Source organism: Hylobates moloch, unplaced genomic scaffold (assembly GCF_009828535.3).
Source record: "Hylobates moloch isolate HMO894 unplaced genomic scaffold, HMol_V3 SCAFFOLD_16, whole genome shotgun sequence".
Lineage (NCBI taxonomy): Eukaryota > Metazoa > Chordata > Mammalia > Primates > Hylobatidae > Hylobates > Hylobates moloch.
In genome coordinates, this window is record NW_026652291.1 from 26,397,947 (window position 1) to 26,417,376 (window position 19,430).

General features: G+C 38.8%; 1 protein-coding gene across 31 annotated transcripts in view; it reads right to left on the reverse strand.

Moving 5' to 3' along the window:
- NRXN3 (neurexin 3) overlaps positions 1-19,430 on the reverse strand; it is a 1,690,724-nt gene that overhangs the window by 884,168 nt on the left and 787,126 nt on the right. For all 31 annotated transcript variants that reach the window (XM_058429925.1, XM_058429924.1, XM_058429914.1 and 28 more), the window contains 4 exons: positions 11,862-11,981; positions 2,511-2,892; positions 1,531-1,721; positions 591-764 (listed from right to left, as the gene is read on the reverse strand). In XM_058429925.1, coding sequence (XP_058285908.1) covers positions 591-764; positions 1,531-1,721; positions 2,511-2,892; positions 11,862-11,981 — 867 coding nt within the window. The remainder of the gene's footprint in view (positions 1-590; positions 765-1,530; positions 1,722-2,510; positions 2,893-11,861; positions 11,982-19,430) is intronic.

Genomic DNA, 19,430 nt, shown 5'->3' on the forward strand with positions numbered 1-19,430 from the left:
TAATATCAAAGCCCATAATGTTCCATTTTGCCACCCTAAAGAACTGCCTAGCAATGCCTGATAACTAGTAAGTACTTAATAAATGTTAGTTCCCTTCCATCATCATGGCATTTGGACATCATTTTCCTATCACCTGCTAGATTTGCATTAAATAATACAGTCACTATCAGCCAAAATAAGAAACATTTTATTAATTAGTGACACCTACATAAAATCTCTGATTTTCCCCTCATCATGTATTAAAGTATCAATAAAAGTTTCCAGTGCTCTTTCAGCCATTCTGGAAGCCAAGGTACACATTGGAAGAAGCCTGATGTCAATGCCAGGGAAGTTTTTTATTTTATTTTATTTTTATCAGCAAGTATGTGATACTCAGAAAACATCTGCCAACATACATTCCTGGAGCCTGTGGCACATGTCTTGACATACTAAACCAGTGACAAGATGACACTGATGGTGATGCAATGTCACATGGCAAATGAGAATGAGACAGAACTGGTCAACTGAGGAAGGAGGCACTGGCAGAGGAAGCAAAGAGGCTTGGTGCTTGCAACAAGGCTGTAGCTTAACAAGAAAAAAATAGGTTGTACCTTCACAGCCACGCTCGATCTGTCCGCTCCGATGAAGAGCATCATTGATGAGGTCTGGCAGGCGTCCATTCAAGTCCACTGATGCCAGACAGCCCTGAAAGCCATCTCGAGAGGCCACGAGCTTTGGGAGGTTGCTGTACATGCCTTGGGCCAGACCAGCCATGTAGAGATCACCTGAAAAGGAAAGTAAGTAGCAAAAGAGAATGAGTAAAGGATGTGGTGACCATGTCAACTAGTTTGATACACTTGAGATAATTCATCAGATAAGGGATAAGATAGCTGGGGGAGAAACAGCATAAATGAGATAAGCACCAGAGTTTCTACCCTGCAAAAAAAGGAAACCAACATTTATTATGTGTCATACATTTTATATATATCAGCTCAAAAATTTAATCATCATAGATGGAGTAAAGATTAACAATATTGTCAACAAAGCAAGCATTTATTGAGTGCTTTTTATGTGCTTGTTACCAATAATATGCTGAGGGTTTTACAGACATTCCATCAAAACTTATCATAACCTATACAGAAACTAACAATTACTATCCTCATTTTGCAAAGAAAAGTAAATGTAAGCTGAACAAGGCTAAGACAGTTTACTGATGACACCAGACATTAAATGATTCAGCTGAAATTCCAAAGCCTATATTCCTTCCTCTGTATTATGGCCCCTCCCACACTTTGACACTTATCCTGTCATCTCTCAGCCCCCACAGCATGACATTCCCAAGGTTATCAGAGAAAATGAATGATTCCTTGATGAGTCGTCTAAGTAAAAACAGAAAAAATTGCATTACAGGATAATTCAACATTGTTAAAACAGGATATGGATGATGTATCAAACATGCATGGCACTCTGAACCTGTGATTTGCCTCTGGAAACAGTCTACCTATTGTAAGAAAAGCTCTATTAAAAACTAAATTTCTTTACAAGGTTTACCTTTCAAATCCAGATTTTTGGCACCATTGATAACCTGAGTGACCACTTTGGTGTCCACTTTCAGGCTATGAGTGTTACTATTGTCCCGAGTGATGACGACATTGTGCCACTGGTTGTCGTTCAGGGGGCGGTCACTGTTGCCTTTGATCACATTGGGACCGTTTCCGAGGTCAAAAACGTAGTGTATATACCTAGGGAAAAAAAAAAAAAAACAAAACAATAATTGGAAAATCCCTGAAGTGGTTTAATGGCTATATGTGTGTAACTGACATAGGGGGCTTCAAATCCCCCGTGCTAAATTGGCATAATGCAGGAATAGTTTAAATCTTGATATGAGGTTACAAGAATAGTCAGATTTTATTCTATCATGCTTCACTATAATTCCATACTCATCGAGTCCATTTCATTAACAATACCTACTAATAGTCTCCAGAGTCAAAGTAGCCCAGGTTGTATACTACAAAACATAAGGGGGTGACTTTTAAATTCATCGTCAACCATTAATCTGTTTTGGTTTTTATTTTGACTATTTTCTAATACATGGTAGTAAAATGTCTTGAGGAAAGGGCAGCTTCTAAAAGCTTGCATATATGGGCTAACAGTAGGATTTAAAATATTTGTTTCATCTTTTGGTATAAATTGGGTGGTTGTAGTTAGTAATACTCAAGAATTAGATGCAACACAAATCATAGCCCTCTTTTGCAAAAATAAGCTTTTCTTCTATAGTTTTAAAGGGCTACATTTCATAGTAAAAAGTCTGTTAGTGTTGAGTTAGTGGAAGACCTTTAAATTAAATCATGAGCCTCTCTCCTTTCCAGACCTAATAATTTTATGGATCCATTTAATCAAGGAAGATGCAAGAATGTGTCAGGAATGAAGGGTAAGGAGTAGAATAGACAAGTTATTTTTATGTCCATATTTTACATAGAGCTTCAGCAGATTAAAGGTGTCCAACGTAAGTCATGATCCCTTCTACTTACCCCTTGACAAGCTCGACTGCAATGAAGTCATTGCCATCACCACTATTGAAGAGAATGAAGCCATCTGGTGAGGTGGTCTTGAACTGGAAGAAGAGGTGCATGGAGGTGTAAGCCTGAAGAGTAGCGAGGCTCAGGTAGCTGCTCTTGGTCTTAAAGGTGACAGGGTCAGCAATGATGTTCCTTAGTCCAAAACGAGCCTTCAGCTCACAATAATCAATGTCACCATTTTTGCACAAGTCAATGTAGAGAAGGCCATTAAACATGAGGCTCTGCAGATGGCCAATGAAGCTGGAGGGGACAACGGAGATGTAACGTTTCTCAGTCATGATTCCTGTTTCAATGTTGTGGAACTCCAAACGGGTATGGTCTCCCACCATTGTACCTGTGAAAATTGTAAATGAGGTACAAACAGAAGAAGTTACCATCATTCATCACAACACTCTCAAGTATATTTTTTGGGTGTAACTTGTTTCCACACAGAATATTCAGTTTTCTTGGGTGAGTTCCAGAAAACCAAATACTCAATGTGGTAGATACCTTACTTGGCCTCAATCCGGGCGCTGAGGGCTAGCCTTGCCCAAATTACATGTTCTGAATCCCATGCTCTCATGCAGCTGCTCAGCACAGCTCATCATATAAGGGGAAATATGAGGTCATGAGTAACCCAGGCTAAAGGATAAAACTATTGGTATCCTCCATTCAGGAGAATCACTGGACACTAATACACACTATAAGAAGAAAGGCCTTTTTGCTCTGACCCTTGTAAAGACACAACAAACAAGTCTTGGGCATTCACTACTAAGTATTTTTTCTTGTAATAACTCACCACTTAGTACTTGTGGGAAGGATTCTATTATAGAATATCAGTTGACTTTACCTGCCCAGCAACCGTTACTTTATCTTATAATAACACGTAATTTTTCTTTAGGAAGCTACCCACCCCTCTTGACCTTTCAACCACCTGAACTGGATAAAGTTGACCCTAATCAAGCTACTCAGACTAGACCACTCAATGTGTTTTACCTCCCTAACTATCACAGACTTTGGACTATAGACTAAAAAAGCGGTCATTACACTTTAGGTTGTATCAGAATCACCTGGGGGGCTTAGGGCCTCAGAGTTTAGAATTCAAAAGTCTGGGGTGAGGGCTGAGAATCTGCATTTCTAACAAGTTCCAAAGTGATGCTCTTGTGGCTGATTTAGGGACCACCCTTAGAACTGGCAACAACCCAAGCCAGCCCAGCCACACTCAGCTCCAGAACTCTTGCTGGTACACTCAGGAAAGAGGCATTCTTTGCAAGCGAGGATTGCTGGAGGGGTAAGAAGCAAGCTTTGAGTTCCTGGAGGATATAAGAAAATCAGAGGGATCAGAGGACTAGCAACTCAGAAGACAATTACAAAATGAAGAGAATCATTTGTGCTGTCCTTTGCGACTCTGGATCAAGCCAGGCACCTCCCGGCTTTTTCAAACTGTGTGGCAATAGACTCCCTTTCATGCTAAAAGCATTTGAGTTGGGTTTCTGACATTCGCAACGGAAATATCTTCAGCTGATACAAACGAACTATTTAGAACTTTTATTACCTATTTTACCTAGAAGTGGTGAGTGCCTAGGGCAGAGGGGATAAGGAGGGCTTGAAATCAATAAAAAGAGACTGGAAATTTTAATAACAAAATAAAGAAAAACATCATTAATGTGGCCAGAGTAGAAATTGGCTTCCTCAACATTTATATAGAAAAATCATGTTAAAACATAACAAACCATGTTCTACTGCCAAGCATTAGAGGGGGAATTCTTTCTTCCTGTCCTCTCTTGTTGTTACCTTCTACATTGAAGAAACTCCATTAGCAAGACTGATAGCATCTCTTTATTTCGCTTTTAACAACTTTCCTGAAGAAGTGACATAATCAGAAATATTAAGGATAATCTGCAAAGAGAAGCTGTGCATGCTTAGCTCAGCCCCTAACACCTCCTGTTTCTCTTTGCTGGAGCAAGCTGCCTTCAGAAATGTCCATTCTACTGCATGCATCCATAGAATGGGTGTTACAGGAGCAAGCCTTGCTTCCACAAAGGATGTCTGCCCAGTTCTGAACTACTATTCAAGTGGGCAATTCTGTCTAATTCTGAAGTTCCATGGGTGTAAGCAATATTATTAATGTGTGTTATTACTAATTAAAATGATATTTGCCTTCCATCCTCATTGCAATATTTTCTCTATTGGCTCAGAATTCCAGTGACAAGAAAAGGGAGGATTGTATTTTCTTAGGTCTCTTAAACTTCAGTATCTGGGAGACTAAACCAGATCATACCCTTAAATGCTCAATATTGGTTTTATCTCTTTGGGAAAAATCTCAGACCTAATTTAAAGAATTGGCTGGAGACGGCTGGGCACGATGGCTCACGCTTGTAATCCCAGCACTTTGGGAGGCCGAGGCGGGCGGATCACGAGGTCAGGAGATCCAGACCACGGTGAAACCGTCTCTACTAAAAATACAAAAGTTAGCCGGGCGTGGTGGCGGGCGCCTGTAGTCTCAGTTACTTGGAGAGGCTGAGGCAGGAGAATGGCGTGAACCTGGGAGGCAGAGCTTGCAGTGAACCGAGATTGCACCACTGCACTCCAGCCTGGGCGACAGAGTGAGACTCGGTCTCAAAAAAAAAAAAAAAAAAAAAAAAGAATTGGCTGGAGACAGTGGTTCATGCCTGTAATCCCAGCACTTTGGAAGGCCGAGACAGAAAGATTGCTTGAGGCTAGGAGTTCAAGACCAGCCTGGGCAATATAGCAAGACCCAGTCTCTACAAATTTAAAAACAATATTAGCCAGGCATAGAGTTATGCACCTGTAGTGCTAGCTACTCAGGAGGCTAAGAAAGGAGGATCACTGGAGCCCAAGAGTTTGAGGCTGCACTCCAGCCTAGGTAACACAGCAAGATGCTGTCTCTAAAAAAAATAAAAATAAAATTTCTCATATTCCCTATAAGCACAAAAATTAGATTTACATGTTATGAGCTTCTATGCGGTGTTTTGACAACTAGTGACAAATCACTCCCTTAATATAAGAAAAAACGATGTTGGTTAACTTAAATATAAAAATCAAAATGCAACATAAATCTGCTAACAACTAGGAAATAAAATTGCTTAGTGTTAAAAATCAGACTGGCTGTGAAAATGCAAAGCAACATAACCTAAATTCACATGCTCTAAATTAATAAAGTGACTGAAAGAAACATCTACTGTCAAACTGGCTATAGCTACTCCTACCAGGAAGGGGAGCTGGGCTGGAAAATGATGGGGAGGGGTAGTCATAATCAATATCCATGGAAACACAGAAACTGAACTGTGATGCTGCTGCTAGTCATGCTAATTCTTATTTTACAAAGAAAAAAGTCTAAGATGAGAACTAAGAAGTGAGAATGGAGAATCTCTGGTGAAGACTGGTGTTCCAAAAGGAATCTGAAGATACAATTTTAAAGTCAAGTTGAGAGCTTTGAGAGAAATTCTGGATGAATTGACCTCCAGCATTGAGGGGTTGGGAAATTCTGCTCACTAGAAAATTAATTTTTTACAGCAAAAAAAAAAAAAAAGTGTTTACTGAGATAGGAGACAGCAGAGAGACTGAGCATGGATGTGGATAAATACAAGAAGTGAAGTTAATGGTGGATTTAAGAGCTTAGCCCAGGAACACAAACTGAGAGTTCACGATGACTCCACACAGAAGCCACACCTAAAAGTTGGCTAGGGGAGGGGAAGAAGGCCATGTGGGATCAAATTAGAAAAGGAATTCGCCTGGGAGGTCGAGGCGGGTGGATCACGAGGTCAGGAGATAGAGACCATCCTGGCTAACATGGTGAAACACTGTCTCTATTAAAACTACAAAAAATTAGCCTGGCATGGTGGCACACGCCTATAGTCCCAGCTACTTGGGAGGCAGAGGCAAGATAACTGCTTGAACCCAGGAGGCAGAGCTTGCAGTGAGCCGAGATCATGCCACTGCACCCCAGCCTGGGCAACAAAGTGAGACTCTGTCTCAGGGGCAAAAAAAAAAAAAAAAAATTGGCTTCACTCTGTGCTAAAGGAACTTACTCCTTTGTTGATGGAGACTTCAAAAAATAAGTATATTATTGCACCTGCGCAAAGCATGAGTGATTGCTGAAAGTTTGAAACCTGTGCCAAACTAACAAAATAATTTTTTTTAAATCTGCATGTCATTTAATCAATAGTAGTGACGGAAACCTTTCACTCATCTCCTCTGAATGCTGTCTGCAAACCGAACCTACTTTCCACTTAAGGGGCAAATATATTCATACCTCACAGCAGCTTCTTTCAAACTTCAGGGGAAAGAGAAGTAACTAGGGAGAAAGATAAGAAGCCAAAACCAAGACTACTGAAAATTCCATATAAGGCAGGCATTGTGCTAAATATTGCATAATCACTAGGAAATGTCATTATCCCAATAAAATTGTAGATAAGTATCTTTCTCTTGCTTTAGAGGTTAGGACATTTAGCTTGTAGAGGTTAAGCAGTTTGATCAAGACTCATGCAGGTGGTAAATGGTAGACCCCTACATTGAACTCAGGTGTGCTAATTCCAAAGCCCGTATCTTTACTAGCACAATGAACTGTCTTTGGAAAAAAGGTTTGACTTATTCCTCACATCACTGCCCAAGAAAAGCAGTAGGTAGAATTTAACTGGTGAAATTTCCATGTAGAAGCTGTTGTAAGGAGTTCTTACTTCTTCCCTATGGCCCAGTATCAGAATGTCATTCCATCTAATTCATGGGTAATATATCCAGCGCCTTTCCTAAAGCAGCATTGTTGCCTTGCCTCCTTGTCACACATTCACTTCCATATTTCACTGATGGCCAACAAGCAGTCTACAAACCAGCTCTTAGAGTGATGAAGGACATATACTTATGGAAAATTCTGGCCAGGTTCAAGCAGTAGCTTATAGCATCTAGAGGATGAGCATGGAGAGTCCAGGGCTGTACTGCCTGACTTTGCATTCTGCCTCCAAGACTTCTTCACTGGGTTACCCTGGGGGAGTTAATGAATTTTTCTATGCCTCAGATTCCCATCTGTAAAACAGGTATGAAGTTAGCAGGGTTAAAAGTATCAATACAAGCAAAGTACTTAATAGAGTGCCTATGGCTTAAACTGTGCGCTATTACTAATTATGCCGCATTCATTTCTCTCCCTTCCTCTGAAATGATTGAATCATATTGTGGTCATTTCACTTACCGTTTTTCTCTTTTTTTTGTGAGAATGTGGGCTCTTTTTAAGTAGAGGTCACCTCTTGTGTCCCACAGTGGCTACCAAAGGGGTCTGAGCACAGCCAGCATTCCTAACTCCCGGGGGAAGGGTTTATATTTAAGACATTTGCTTTGGGGTCAAGGCTTGGGTCCTCACCATTTCTACACATGAGGTTCCTGGCCAAAACTAAGAGCTCAGCAAAAAAGAATAATGGGAAACGCTGAGAGGAAGCAAATTGACCTTCGTGGCTCTTAGACTTGGGGAGAGAAGTTAAGAAAATGAAGGCTTATAGAGTACCAGTCAAGAATCTTCATAGTTTGTCCACAATTCCCTAGCTCTACTGGTCCCACATCCCTTTCTCCATAATATCAGCATTTTTTAAAAGCGTGTAAATGTGTGGTATAAAATACTTTAGTAAAAAAAAGTTTCTGGAACCAAAAAAAAAAATTAGCAAATACTGTATACTTATCAATGACTTGCAATGTACATTAGCTTATTAAAGTCTCCTAATAAGGCTGGCAATAAAGAACTCCATTTCATTGTTTGACCTAACACTCCTCAATCCTATTTTATCAAGTTTTTAAAAATTACTGTGAGAAATAAATTTTAAATGGAAAATTTTGCAAAATGACTTTTTACAGCTTGGTGCTATATATGCTATGTAGATAAGGACAGGAAAAGTCAACAAGAACCAGTGTAGTCAAATTTTTCTACTAGCAAGGGCAAATTTTTGTACTAGCAAGAAGTTCTAGGCAGAGGATGCAGTTCATGCAGCATTAGGCCCCAATTCTGAGGAGTATAACTCAAGTTGTGCTTGGTATAGTAATGTATTCTTAATAATAGAAACATAGATCAATCAATTATTATTAACTGTCAACTGAACTTAATGCTTTTCCAAGAACAAAATCACATTACAATAAATGATAAACACAAGATTGAGGAGTATTTCTATCCTTGCTTTTGATTTCTTGTGGGTCAGACCTATTCTTTACATCATTTCTATAAACTAGCTGAAATTGAACACACTAGGGGGACCTTAAAGAACATTAAAGGGATTACTAAATAAGTCAGTGAGATACTACTTAATAACTTGAGGACTATGGGTATTTTCGTTTCATTGCCTGATTTTATGACTTCTGTGAACTAAAATTAAAATTTCCCCACCCCTTATCACTGTAAAAAGCAACCCAAGATTGTAGCTCATAAGCAAAACGGTACTTTTCCTCTCTCAAATTTCTTTATCCTTCTGGCTGCTTTCTTCCATCAGCAGTGAAGTTCGGGGGGTCGGGGGGGGACACGTCTGAAAATGAAAGAGCTTCATTAATTTCAAAAAATCAAATTACTGGATAATGGTATTTCGCGACTTGGCCCTGCTTTTTAATTATTAGTGGTAAAAGAAAATGCAATTTACAAATACCTTTACTCCAAAGTTTTCATAAAAGAATAATGACTGAGAGAGACACATTATAGTACCCTCAGCTCTGTAGTTCTTTATGACTATACTTTTGGAGCATTTATTTTCCAGGGGAAATGAAAGGAACTCACTGTCAGGAGAGATCAGGGTGAGGTCGCCATCTCGTGGCTGCTTTTCAGAAGCTGCTGTGAATCCCATCACCCTTCAGAGACAAGCCCAGAGGAGTGAGCAAGAGATGTGTGACTCACCACCGGGGCCTTTGCAGGATCCAGATGCACCAACAGTTCATACAGTTCTTGAATAATTAATTCAGGTTGGCCGTGGGCACTAAATAGTGTAACCATTTGTACATCTCTTTTAAAATGTTCATTTCAGAATGTGAATTTATGCTCCAGGCGTGTAGACCAGGAACTTCACCTCCCACTTCTAAGTTATGTCTGTGTGTAATCAAAGGGTTTTGGATAATTGTTGTGGTGCTTCTGTTTGTCTTTGTTTTTGTGAGGGAGAGGTCAAGTGTTGTGGTCTACCTCCTGCAAGTTTCTTAGGAGACTTTAATAAGCTAATGCATTCCCTACCTCACTCCAACCCATTCCATTATATTTTTCCCATATTGTAAGATAAATTATTTTCTTATGATGGATTTTGAAGTACAGCAAGCAGAATGATTTTGTGGAATCACACTGACATGGATTTGGAGCTTAATTATACAACGCTCTCAAAGTTTTATGCTTCCTTTAAATGACGTTAAGAACACTTACCTTTAAAGGCTATAGTGAATGATAGAAAGGAGCTGATATGCTTAACACAGCTAACAGTTTCTAATGCCTACTGGGCACTGGATATGTGCCTAGATGCTCTTCCTTAACCCACAGGCTATCCTTCTCTACACACACACACCTGCACATGCACGTACATATCTTACTATATTTCCTGATTCCAGAAGTATAGAAACTCAGGCTCATGAATATAAAATTAAAAGACCCCAAATTACAGAATATTCATGCAGGAAAAGCCCATAGAAATAATAGAATTTCAATTTTAAAGAGGAGGAAATTAGGAAAAAGAGGTTCAGTATATCTATCCCAAAGGCATAAAACATTTTAGTGGCAATGATTGTATTAGACTCCCAGGGTTACTGACTGTTTTATTCACAGAAGAAACCATGGAGATGGCTTAGGCCACTGACTGCATTTGACAAGGCCCAGGAATGTTAACTTTCCTAACGTCCTGGAAGTTAACGTCAGGGCCCAGATCTGATGGCAACAGTGTTACATGTAATACCCCATGCTGCCCCAAATCTTCTTCCCCATATGGATAAGAATTCTGCTTCATAGATGTGTCCTGCTCTAGAATATCAGAGAGGGAAGACTTATAAGATATAGCATGTAAGTCCAGTCGTGATGGCTCACGCCTGTAATCCCAGCACTTTGGGAGACTGAGGTGGGTGGATCACGAGGTCAGGAGATCGAGACCATCCTGGCTAACATGGTGAAACCCTATCTCTACTAAAAATACAAAAAATTAGCCAGGCGTGGTGGCGGGTGCCTGTAGTCCCAGCTACTCGGGAGGCTGAGGCAGGAGAATGGCATGAACCAGGGAGGCGGAGCTTGCAGTGAGCCGAGATCGCACCACTGCACTCCGGCCTGGGCAACAGAGTGAGACTCTGTCTCAAAAAAGAGAAAAAAAAAAGATATAGTATGTAAAATGACACTTGATGATACCCTCTCTCATACCTCAGCCTTCATAAATTACATCAAATTCAGTCTGAAGATCTACCTTTATAAACCACTCCTGATTTCTCCAGCACAAATGGGTAATTCTCTCTTCTGATTGACAAATTATAATCTCACCCACCAAAATTAGAATCTCATTTTATATTTTGGTCCTATTTTCAAATACCAGAGTCCTATCTGATCTGCTTAATTGGTTCATTATTTGAGGAAACAGGTAATCTCATCTGTTTCCATTTTATCTTCTGCAATTCTAGCATGCTGCTGACATAGAACAAACGCTTACAAAATACTTATTGATTGTGTGGAGCTCTGAATGTTGCTTTCCACACGAATGGGTTCCTTAATTTATTCCTCACCCTTCTAAATGTAAATTCCACCAGGCCAAAGATTTGCTTGTTTGTTCACCACCGTATTCTCAGTGCCTTGTAAAATGGTGTGTGGTGCAGAATAGATAATTGATAATGATTAAAAAAGTAATTAGTTAAACCAAACCTTATTCAGCACCTTCTAAGTATCATGCACTGTTTTAGTACTTACTTTTACCTGTAATGTTCTGAATTTCTGGTTTGCCCATTTCTTCTACTAGAGAGTGATTCACTCACTGATGGAAGGAACTGGCATATGGGAGGAGATTGACATGTGATTTTTGAATGATTGAATAATAAAAGGATCTGTAGAACCCTACATCTGTTCTGCAGACACATACTCTATGCCTAAGGAGAGACTCATAAATACGTAGTTATAGTTAGTAGGTAATTTCCGTAACTCACATTGATGAAAAGAGATTGTAAAATACAGAGGAAGACCTTCTTAGCCTTGCCTGAGTTTGTCAACAGAAAACATGGTTTGTGACTTTTACTATGCAAAATAAAAGGTTTTGCAAAACACTGTTTGCTCACTCAATGACCGAGAGGACTATGAGAGAAAAGAGAGATGAATTTCACCATAGTCATACTCACCCTCAGCCACATCATCATCCACGGTTAACTTAAGGCTTTTTCCTCTCCGCACCACCCGAACGGTGTGCCACTCATTGTCATTGAGCTTCTGCCCTGCATACAAGGTCTCTGGTCCTTTGCCTAAGGATGGTAGTAAGTGCCAAAGTTAGAATCAATTCTGAAAGTAGTGCTCATGCATTAGGGTTGTCAAAACCACACTGGTGCACATGACCCAGCAGCATTCAAAGAATTATATTCCACCCAACGTCCATTCAAATTTTACTGATCCAATGATTCTCCGTAGGAGTCCCCAAATGCAAAAGTCTCAATTCAAACATAAAGTATAATGGCACAGTAATGAAAAAAATAGTGCCTTCCTTTATCTTAGGTATAAGGTTTTCAAATGCCAATGGCAGTAAGTAATCATTTACAGGAAGCTGTAGTTAGCAGTCATTAATCTCTCAGTCCTAGAATCCAGATGAATTTATTTAAGATATAGGAAATTTACCATAATATTTTTTCTTTAGAATAATTTGGCCATTTGGCATGATACACCAGTCTGGCTTTTAGAGAGTATCCACCAATAGGATGAGAAAAGAACTTTGCAACACATACTGCCTTAACTTGACATTTCCATTAACACAGGGTCCTACTAGGATTCACGACCATAGAAATCACAATAGTAAGCATTACAATAGTAATAATGTCAAGTTTTATGCCCCATCATAAATAATGCTCCTGAAGGGAATGTGAGGGCCCCCAGGCTTTTCCCATTGTTCATCATCCTCCAAAAGCATCCAAATACCTAAAAACTGAAATGACGTAAAGTTCCCAAACTGAAACTTTTCAGGACAAAAGCATGACTAATATAAAGTGCCACTAAATAGAGGAATAAACCAAGTTGTCTCAAGAGATCCATGCTCCAGATGCTCAAGCTAAGGTTCAAGTGAACCCTATAAAGAATCAGGGGTAACAGGAATTGTACTTAGGGGCAAAAGATGGCAAGAGAGACACAGAGGCATTAAAACGATCCAGTTAATAAAGGAAGAAAATGTCACATTCTTTTAGGATGTATATCGTTATTGATCTGAAATGCAAATTTAAAAGACAAAGAAGATTACATAGAAGCAGAAGATAGATCAAGTTTACTCTTTCTAGGAGGATAGCTGAGCTCATGAAGAAAGATGCTGATTAAATATTTTTGGATTAGTCAATCTATACATGGAAAGCCCCATTCCTGAAAATGACTAGGAAAAAAAATGATACAACAAGTAAGTGGCTAATATATCCCTATGGATATATGTGGAATAGTTTGGAAAACCATATACTTGGCTCCAACACATACTGAGCACAGGGCCAAGTGCATAGTAGGAGTTTAATGAGTGTTTGAATAATCAATGTCTACATAAGTCTGTTTCTATGGTAACCATCAATTAGGGTCAATATATTTTATCTAAGTAACTTTGAAAGCTTATTATGTAACTGTCACTAGCTACACTCCTCCCTCCTCTCCAAGACTGAAGATATTTTATTCAGGCAAATATAAATCTCCAGGTAATTTCAAACTACACCTTTTAATTTCGAGTAATTAGTATTCCTATTTTCTGCTGGTTATAAGAGTTATGGTAATAGTTCAAGTTTGGAGGAATTCTCCTCTTGAAAAATAAACAGAGTTTCAAAGTGAAAAAGTTTCTTTTAATTACAATGTGCACAGCAAATAACTTATATTTAATAATTTTCAGAATGCACCCAAAGCTCAAGGGCAACCCAAATTTACAAGAATCTTGAACATTTAGTAAGGAAACCTAAAGGACCAAATGCACTCAAAATTAGGTAGTGATGCCATGAGAACAATGAATCTTAGGAATAAAGTAATTCTACAATAAACCATTTTAGATTACATCTCAGCTTATCTTGCTTTGTATGTTTGTCTCAATATTACATAAAATTTATGTATTACAACAGAATTTCCCCACATTTTCAACTGATTAGATGCCACTCTTCATTATCTTCTTAAGTTCAGGTCTAACACTGATGTAACACTTGCCTTCACAACAGCCAACAGTGAGGGCATTGAAAGAAAATGGACCACATCATGTGGATTCTTTATAACAAGAACAGATGTTCTCAGATAAAACAAATCTGTCTTTGTTTGTTTATGTTTTTATCCTCTTTATTCTACATGCAAATGCTTCAATAAGAAAGAAAAAAGTAAAGAAAGATGTGGAGAATATTAGCTATGAAGGCAGAACTGCTACAAGTACGGGCTATTTAAAACATCTTCTATAAGGTGGCATCTGTTCTTTAGGCAATTTTTGTACATTGCTTAATTTTTATGATTGGGGACAAGATAAGAGGAAAATGACTAACACAAACATAGTAGTTTGGGAACATTGCTTCATTGGTATCACAGTACCTATAGAGATATAAAATGAGCTTTCTCTCAGTCCAATGATGCTAACGTTTGGAGGTCCGTCAGCTCTTATGGTATCCTTGAGATATTCACAGTGGTCAGATTCAAACACAAATATTTAACTGTCCATTTGACTGTAAAACTTTGGAATGTGATTGCCAATGAATAAAAATGTAAAAAGAAAAACAAAAACAAAAACAAAAAAACACCCGGCCAGGTGCGGTGGCTCACGCCTGTAATCCCAGAATTTGGGGAGGCCGAGGCAGGTGGATCACGAGGTCAGGAGATCGAGACCATCCTGGCTAACACAGTGAAACCCCGTCTCTACTAAAAATACAAAAAAATTAGCCAGGCATGGTGGCAGGTGCCTGTAGTTCCAGCTACTCGGGAGGCTGAGGCAGGAGAATGGAGTGAACCAGGGAGGCAGAGCTTGCAGTGAGCTGAGATTGCACCACTGCCCTCCAGCCTGGGCGACAGAGCGAGACTCCATTTCAAAAAAACCCCCACAAAACTGAAGCTTCTCATGTCCTACTATTTAGTTACATTTGATACCTCCAACGGCAACAATTCTTATTATTCTTAAAGTAGAAAAAAAAAAGATTCACACCTATCTCATTAAAATGATATGGAATAGTATTTGATATTCATTTTCAAACAATAAATAAATAAGTCCCAGTGGGATTTTTGTAAAACTCTTGGCCTCCAGAAGTGGAGAGTCAATGGCATTTATCCTTAATCAAGTCAAAAGGTCAACTCATTCTACAGAGGAAAAGTCGTGTTTACACTCAGCAGGAAATCAAAGCAAAGAGAGAGGAGGAGCAAACCTAATCAGTAGCCCAGGCATAAAAGTGAATTGATAAGTAAGGCAAGATGCAGACACAAGCTGAACGTTGAAATATACAAACTGTTCTTGATTATGTAGTCTAGGGATGACTTTTTCTGGCCTATTCAAGCAAAAACCCAGTGAAGTAGCATCAGTGAAGCAATGAATGTAAAGAGTTATTCACGTAAGTAAAGGATGGTTCAGACAAAAAGAAGAAAACACTGAAATTTAAAATGAAACTAGTGAGAACTTAAGAAACATCTCAAAACCATCAACTTTCCTGCATTTTTAATAACTAGGAAAGTTATGATCTGCAACTGGGTACATATTAGTTGTATGTATTACATGTATTTTTCCCTTTTATAGTTCAAGTAATAAATATTGATCACAAAAAAATCCTTTGATTCTCTTGAGGCTGCTTAAACTATCACTGCTGGATCTAAGTAGAGAATATTAATAAATTACCTAACACTCCTCAGTTGAATTTCCCAGGTAATGACACTCATGCCTGGAATAAAGATGCAAAAGATTCCTGGAATGCAGAACTTCATAAAAATAGAGTGTTTAATTGTTTACTATTGTAGAACAGAGAGCCTTTAATGAATCCCTTGGGTAATACCACCCAAATGCTCACACAAGCTATCCTCATTGAAAACTCATTTAGAACCATCTCTTTGAGGTAAGACTTTGCTTCACAGAAGATGGCCTAATTCTCTGTTGAATGGGGAATACGGAATAAGATACCATGGATGAAATACACTGACTAGACTGTTTTTCTTGACCTATCCTACAGTAACCCTATGGAACCCTTATTTCTTTAAGAAGCCAGAACCAATAATGAAATCAAACAGCAACATTAGGAGATAATGCATTGCTGATTGCTTGGAGGAAGATGACACCCAGATATTATCAGATTTTTCCCTGTTTTGGCAGACAGAAAATCAGTGTGTATGTTAAAAATCTATATTTGAGCATTACTAAAGGCACACACCTTCATAAGGTGAACTTTGGATTTTAATTATTTTTAATTTATTTCAATTTTCTTAAAAACTAGACTGTTCATATTACATGAATTTGTTATTCCCCCCAGGAGCAATATAAGCAGCAAGACAAGTTACCCCTGACATACACGTGTTTGTCAATGTATTTCTAAGACCTGACCGAACCAACTAAACCATATGGTTTTGCTCATACACAGGGGGTAGAAATTCCTTCCATATGCCACAAAGCTCTGTTTCCAAAAGTGTATGGGGAACCATTGGAAACTTTAGCTTGGGTGGAGGTTGGGGAGGGAGGGGGTGAGATCTGTATCATAAGCACTTTGCTTTACCTGAACATCTTTCTATTTATTCAAAGAGGGAAATGAAACAGTAACTTGATTTCCCTTCAAACTACATTTCACATGAACCAAAATTTCTACAATGCATAAAATATATGAAAATTACCCCCTTTAGAAAGGCAAAGTGAAAGATGCATATAATTATATATCTAAATGATATGGTTAATAAATGCTCAAAATGATGGACTGTGTTATATTTGAAGGACACCAAAGACATGTCAAAAAAGAAAACTTACCTTTGCTTCCACCAGCACCTTTGGCTAGGCTAGCTGAGCTGTGACAAGCATTTCACTAAGCCCATAGCATCACACATTGTATTAGGCATCCCCCCCAAGACAAAACAGATCAGGCAAGTAAAAGCAGGGATGATAAGGAAAAAGAACAGGACTGAAGGAAGAAGAGGACAGAGAAGTAGGAAAAAGGCGTTTTATGTTCTGTCCACAAAATTTCAGCTTCTGGTTGTTTTCTTTGGGTGTCTAACCCAACAGAGATTGAGGAAGTGTTTTGTTTGTTTTGTTTTTACAAACTTAGTTTTAAAGCATTCATATTCACTGGAAAAAAAAAACATTTTAAATCATAATTATTTTTAGAACCCGTTTGGCAGAACACCTCAAATAGATCATTTCACTCTTACTGGAGTACTTAAGGCTCAGGAATAGCTGTCACACCTCCTACAACAGGTGTGGAAGGTGCAGGGATCTTTCTTGAAGTCTTCTACAGAGAAGTCTCCCAGGGAGGTGTGAGAAAGACAAGCGACCCAGCTATTCAGCCTGAGCACCCTCCAGGAGCCCCTGCTTCTAGTTAAAACCTACTAAAAATGCCACCAATATTTATCAGGCTTTAATAAGCAAACATAATTGAGACTGCCACATATAACAAGTTCAACGATGGACTACTCACCCCTTTCTCCGTGCCTCATCCTCTACTTCAGCCTCCCAGGGTATTAATAGAGTACTGTTACTCACCTCTGCCAAGGTTTTGCAAGATTATTATTCACATCTTTCACAAATGCCAATTGAGCATCAGAAGGCAACCAGGCATTGTGGTCACATTCTGATGCTCATTCTGATCCTCATTGTGGAGGATAAAAAGATAAACAAGACAGAACGAGTCCTGCCTTACACGGTTTACAGTCTACTTTGGGGTGAGAAAATCTGATAGACAATACACAAATTAAGGAACATGAGATAATTTTAGACAGGGTTGAGTTCTGTCAACCCTATCTAAAATAAGGCAGGGTAATACGATGAAAAGTAGTTGGGGGTAGGGAGTGAGGATTGAGGATTGGCTACTTTGTAGAATGTTCCAGGAGGGCCTCTTTGAGGCGACTTCTCTACTCTTGTCCTGAGTACTTGGTTGGGTAGAAAGATACTAAATGAGATGATCAGAGAAGGCTTCTCTGAGAAGGTGCATTTAGGAAGGAGCCAATCATGCGAAGCTGGTGATGTAGGCAGCGTCCAGATCACATGAAGTCCTAATGACATGGTACAGAACCTGAAAGCTCTTCAACATGTACTGGAAGCTCTTGGAAGGTTTTAAGTAAGGAGATTATATAATCTCAATTAAGTTTTGAAAATCACTCTGGTTGCTATAGGTATATTAGACCAAAAGTGAAATAATGGAAACAAGAAGATCTATTAGGAAGCTGTTAAAGACAAGAGATGAAAATGATTTAGGCTAAAACTAGGAAACAGTAGAAATGAAAGTTGTAAAATTTGGGATGTATTTTAGAGGTGGAGTCAACAGGATTTGGAGATTGGTTTGGGAGGTGAATTGGTAGTAGGCGAAGTAAAGAGAGTAATCAGTGTTGATTCCTAGGGTTTGCTCTGACAAACTGGGTAGATGAAAACAGCCTCACTGAAAAGGGAAAGATTCCAGAAAAAAGTAAGACATGATTGATCCTACTAGCCAGAGAAGGTTACTTCTGGTATTGTGTCTCTCCTATGAGTCACACTTGATAACCAGCTCCTGGCAGCTTCCTGCTGCTGAGACATATGAATCAAAGTTCACTGCTTGCCTGATTTTTCTTAGAATAGTGTTAATTTATACTTCAGACCACAACTATCTATTGAAGATACAGGATTGCTGGGTGTTGCTATTTGCCCACCCACCTCCCTCGTTCCCTTCCTTCCTTTTTTCCTTCCTTCTTTCCTTCTTTTTTCTTCCTTCTTTCCCTCCCTCTCTTTCTTCTTTTTGTCTTTCCTGCATGGTTTCTGTTATGTGCTCTAACCCATGCCTTAAGACTAGAACAAAGAGTGCCCCTAACATTACAAAGCAAACACTGGCAGCCCATCCAATAGCATCTCTAAATTGTGATCACAGTGTAAAATGAACCTGTTCGTCTTGGCTGAGAGAATGGAGCATCTCAATTTTGAAATGGAATGAATCTGGAGCAGATATATCTCCAAAGAAACAAATGGCTCGTCAGAAAATGAAAAAGAATATTGTCCCCAATGTATTGCCAAACCTCTACCTTAAGCCATAAATTTACAGCAGTGCTCAGCAGTGGTAAGCTGGGGACAGGCTCAAGCTTTCTTGTGATAATCTCTCTCCACGAAACCACTTTTCAAGAGATAAGGGCAATTTTCTCAGGGATAGGCAGGAAGATCCTTTTGTGGATATTGATTCTACTCTTGTTTTTTAAAAAAACTTTATAACATATACTGAAACTTTCTCCACTTTTCTAATGGTATGATTAATAGATTTCTTACAATGATTTTAGGTATTATAGTGTTTTTGAGTCTGATTGTGTGATCTTACTGTTTAGCACTAAAGTCACAGATTTTGAAGCTGAAGGTGATTGAGCTAAAGAGATTCTAACAAGGATATGCCGTAAGATCTGCTCCCTACCATCCCCTAATACATTTCTAATTTAAGTCTGTTTTCTTGTGAATTGACCTTTTTGCCCTAGCATGCAGAAAAAATATATATCCAATTATGAATTTAAAGGTCTAGTACGTTAATATTAATTAATATTTTGCTTTAAATAGGAATCAAGGAAGGCAAAATACAGCT